The sequence below is a fragment of the Triticum dicoccoides genome, chromosome 1B (assembly GCF_002162155.2).
Source record: "Triticum dicoccoides isolate Atlit2015 ecotype Zavitan chromosome 1B, WEW_v2.0, whole genome shotgun sequence".
Taxonomy (NCBI): domain Eukaryota; kingdom Viridiplantae; phylum Streptophyta; class Magnoliopsida; order Poales; family Poaceae; genus Triticum; species Triticum dicoccoides.
The window spans coordinates 214,360,915-214,365,538 of record NC_041381.1 but is presented as its reverse complement, the minus strand read 5'-3'; the positions used below and the strand labels follow the sequence as shown (position 1 = coordinate 214,365,538).

The following is a 4,624-nucleotide window of genomic DNA, read 5'->3' as shown; positions in this document are numbered from 1 at the left end:
CCAATATTTTTTAGTCTAGATAACTGTCCATTCATTGCAACGGGAAGATAAACATCCTAGTAGATTGACACTTGATTGCACGTATATTATTACATTGGAAATCTTATCTGACGATCGTTGGAGCTCTTGACGTGTGTCCAATGCCATGTAGTTCAGCTTGACGCACATGTGCGCACATCCCCTACCACCTTGACTGTAATAGGTTTGTGTAGAATTGCACTTAAACCTGTTTATGTATCTTATGAAGCTAATTCTCCTTTTGTTTCAAATTTAATGTTTCATTTAAAAAATCTAGAAGTTTTTCCATTTGGTAGAACAAAAATCCTTTTTAGAGGGGTTGTTCTTAAACTTGCCATGCGCAATTGTACTATATGTAGGACGACATTTTTCTAGGTTTTTTAATACTCCCACATGGCATTTTTTAGTAAAGAGCATGGTATTTTAATAATTGATACCCTGGTATTTTCTATTATTAAGAGGATGACATTATTCTAGGTATTTTTAGTGCCCCACATGGCATTTTTTTAGTAAAGAGCGTAGCATTCTACTAGTTAATAACATGGCATTTTTTTATTATTAAGAGGATGGCCGTTTTATTATTAGAAACATGGCATTTTTACTTTGTAGTTACATGTCATTTTTATTTATCAAGAGGAATGGCAGTTTATTATAAAGAACATGGCATTGTTAATATTAATAACATGGCATTTTTTATTATTAGGAGGGTGGCTGTTTCATTATTAGGGGGTGGCAGTTTTATTATTGGGAGCATGCCATTTTTATTATTATTGTCATGACATTTTTCATTATCTAGAGGATGGCACCCTTTTTTTATTAGTAAGAGGATGACAAAAAAAAATTGCCATGGCAAAAAAAAATCAATGACATGGCAATTTTTAAATTCATGGTAATTAACATGGCATTTTTGTACATTGGCATGGCCATTTTATAAATTAACATGGCATGTTTCATAACGTTACATAGCATTTTTCAGTTTTTAAACTTTCATGGCAATTATACACCGGCTTTTCTCTGCTTTTACTGACATGGCATTTTTTTTACGGATTTTTGCACAATGGACCAAAAGCAAAGCAATATTCATAGCATTTTAGTAAATTAACATGACATATTTTCAACGTAGCATGACATTTTTTTTATTCATATTCATGGCAATTATAGAATTGTATGTTTATTCTCTGTTTTTTATATAGAAAAATATGTGTGTTTTTGTTGATGGCATTAAATAAAAGTAAAACAGTGAAATTGGCCTTTGGGTCAATGGGGTTCGCCCTGGCCCTCCTCCCGGGCGAATGATCAAGGAAGGGTGATTCGTTCGCTGGGAGCAGCCCCTTAGCAATCGAATTTGTTTGATCCGCACTCCTCCATGGCATCCAGACGCCAGATATGAGAGTCCTATTACATTGGTTTGTAAAATCTTAGCAAATTTTTGTACGGGTCATAATTTACCTGCCAATTAATTATTAAAAAATTATTTAATAAGAACTTATTGACTAACAAATAAAACATTATGTACTCTTCCGGTCCTTTTTACTATGCATGTAAGATCTGTCTAAAGTCAAGCTTTGTTAAGTTTGACCAACTTTGTAGAAAAAATATCAACATTCACAATACTAAATTGATATCATTAGATGCATTATGAATTTAATTTTGTTATTGTATAATTTTAGTATTGTAGACGTTGATATTCATTCATATAAAGATGGTCAAACTTTATGACATTTGGCTTTAGACAAATCTTACATACGGAGTAGAAAGGACTGGATTGAGTATTTGGATAGACGTGAGACAACTGAATTGGTTTTAGGGAAAATCAGTGAGAGAGAAAATTCAAAGATGGAAGGAAGAAAATAAGGAAAGGGGGACGTCTACAGAGATTGGACGAAGGAAAGTTGAAACGGAGATCTTAAGTTTCTTATAAGTGCAAAAATAAAATAAAGTACAGATAAAAGGCGTTAACATGCAAAAAAAAAAGGCGTTAACATGCTATCTACTACTATTTGGCATCCACCATTGGTGGTACGCAAAAATCTCCTGGCCTCACGCCATTCCTAAATAAAGAAAGCTCCATCTCACGCTCCATGACGGATGACACACACAAAGCACCGACCTCAGCAGCAGCTGCAGCATCTATTCGATCGCCTCGTCCCTGACCAAACCAATCAAGAAGTTACTCAGCAATGGCCCTGAGCAGAACCGCGATGAGCGTGTCTTTCCTCGTCGCCGTCGTGGTGGCAGCCGCAGCAGTGCCGGCGGCTACCGCTCAAGCCCCATGCGACAGCGCTTGCCGTCTCAAGAAGGCGGCGGAGGCTTTTGCTGCCGCCCCGCCCACCGAGAAGGCCGCCGCGGTCGAGATCTTGAGCAACAAGACTGAAGGTGCCGTCTCCTCCGCTGAGTCCGCTAACCAGGCTGCTGGGCTGGCCACCCACTGCCTAGACGACTGCAACAAGCTCTGCGGCGCAGGCAAGAAAGACCTCGCGTGCAGCGCAAGGTGCGAGACCATCTGCCGCGTCGAAGTCGAGAGCCTCTCCTTCGCCGCCGACGTGTACGCCAAGAGCTCGGCGTCGGAGAAGACGGCCGTGATTCAAGCCATCGACAAGCAGGCCGCCCAGCCCAGCGACAAGATCAACGCGATCGCTGCCACCTGCATCGGCGAGTGCGGCAAGTTCTGCAGCGAGGGCAAGAAAGACCCTGCTTGCGCCACCATTTGCGAGGACGGTTGCCGTGGCAGAGCCGTGAGCGTTGCCTTCGCTTTGGCCGCTCCCGACAAGAAAGAGACCATCAAGAAAGACATCGCAGCCGTCGCAGGACCTAAATAAGGGCTGGGATTGCGTGAACAGAGCCCTGTCCAGTTCACACATGCATGTAGCGTACGCCCACATGCAATGCATGCTTCGTTAAATGTTTGCTTCTCTTTTTTGGAGTTGATTTTTTTAGGCACTAGTACTTGTGTATTCAGTTTTCTAATTTGGATTTCCTAATTATCATCTCGATAAAAGATTATACAATCTTGCTAAAGCACATCTAAATGTGCCATCTGAGTCCAATATCATTGATCTTACACGGAGATTCGTATAGGTATTTTCCCTTTTTTTTTTCCTTTTTCTCTTTACCCTTCGTTGAGTCACTTAGATGTACAATAACTAGGTCACATCTAGATGTGCCCTAACAAATCCAAAATTATACTCCCTCCATTCCTAAATATAGGGTGTATAGTTTTTGGCACGGAAATTAAAAAACGCACATGAAGGGAAAATTTCACAAGTTTTGGGCGAGATTACACCTAACTAATTGACATGAGAAAATAAAGGTGCTTGCTTGATATAAGGAATTGTAAACAAATACCTAAAAAAGTTATCCAAACGTCTGGTGCAATGCAATACACCTTATATTTCGGAGTTTTTCTCAAAAATCTATACACCTTATATCAAGGAACAGAGGGAGTAAAATTTATCTCTTGCGTCATTTTTTAATGTGAAGACTCATGCGAAAAAAATTTATAAAAAAACTTTCAACATATTCATTTTCAATCATGGCAGTACAACGCATATAAAAACTAATAAAATCTACATCCAGATCTGTAGTCCATCTTATGACGACTACAAGCAGTAAACTGAGCCAAATGCGCGCGCCGTCATCGCCCCTCCCTCGATGGAGCCAGGCAAAGCTTATTATAGTAGACAACCGAAAAATCGTCGTGCTAAGGCATCATACAACAAGCGCTCCAGAATAACAATCGTCGAGATAAAGAGAAGTGTAGATCGGAATGACTCAACTTAAAGACACACGAACATAGACGAATGAATAATTCACAAATTATTAATCCCCTATCCTATTTCAACAATTTCATGTCAAATAAATATTTTCCCTATGCATCCACCTTTTATGTCTATGCATTTGAGAACTAATTTTGAGATTCAGTTATTATGTTTTTGTTAAGTTCTGTCAGAGTGGAATCTTCTCCTTTGCATAAATTGAAGTTGTATATTTTCAAATGTTATAAGAAAATTCAATTAAATTTACTTTGCTTCCATTTACTTTGTACAAGACAACTAAATACGGAACACTTCACTTTCAAGATGTCTCAATATGACAACGAAATCTTTCAATGTAGATTTCAATGTAGTGTCAGGTGGTTGCTTTGTCATTTATAGTACATTATTTCATTTCCCATTGTTGTGTGTTGATGTATGTCGTCGCTTTTTTTTCATGTCGAGCTCATCGATATGAATCAGCACACCCAGAAGTTGAATCACTTAAAATTCTTCTATAATATACTGACACAACGTGTGAGGCATCATCTAGTAGTTACAAAATAAAATCAAGTATACGTCCAAGATTGGACGCATCATAAACATAGATGAAGAGGAGCCAAAATAGCTAATACAACATCGTGGACCGGCTAAAACGCCATAGGGCCACATAACTTTATACGGATTACTCACTACATTTTTCACCCATCTACCAGTCCTTCCCTAGGAATAAGCCTCGCCGCTTGCCAGCTCAGCCCTTCCTCCCGCACACTGCCATGCACTATCGCTGCCATGGGTGTTGCCCAGTTGAAGACGGCATCATTGTGATACCGCCACAAGCACCAAAGAATCAA

General features: G+C 39.3%; 1 protein-coding gene across 1 annotated transcript; it reads left to right on the top strand.

The window, feature by feature from the left end:
- Positions 1-2,129: 2,129 nt before the first annotated feature.
- Positions 2,130-3,048, top strand: LOC119303904. The gene has a single exon (XM_037581054.1). The coding sequence runs from the start codon at positions 2,199-2,201 to the stop codon at positions 2,835-2,837; it is 639 nt and encodes a 212-aa protein (XP_037436951.1). The 5' UTR covers positions 2,130-2,198; the 3' UTR covers positions 2,838-3,048.
- Positions 3,049-4,624: the final 1,576 nt, after the last annotated feature.

What these genes read in the sequence shown, in the direction of transcription:
- LOC119303904 (XM_037581054.1), top strand. Translation starts at nt 2,199, where the DNA reads ATGGCCCTGAGCAGAACCGCGATGAGCGTGTCTTTCCTCGTCGCCGTC.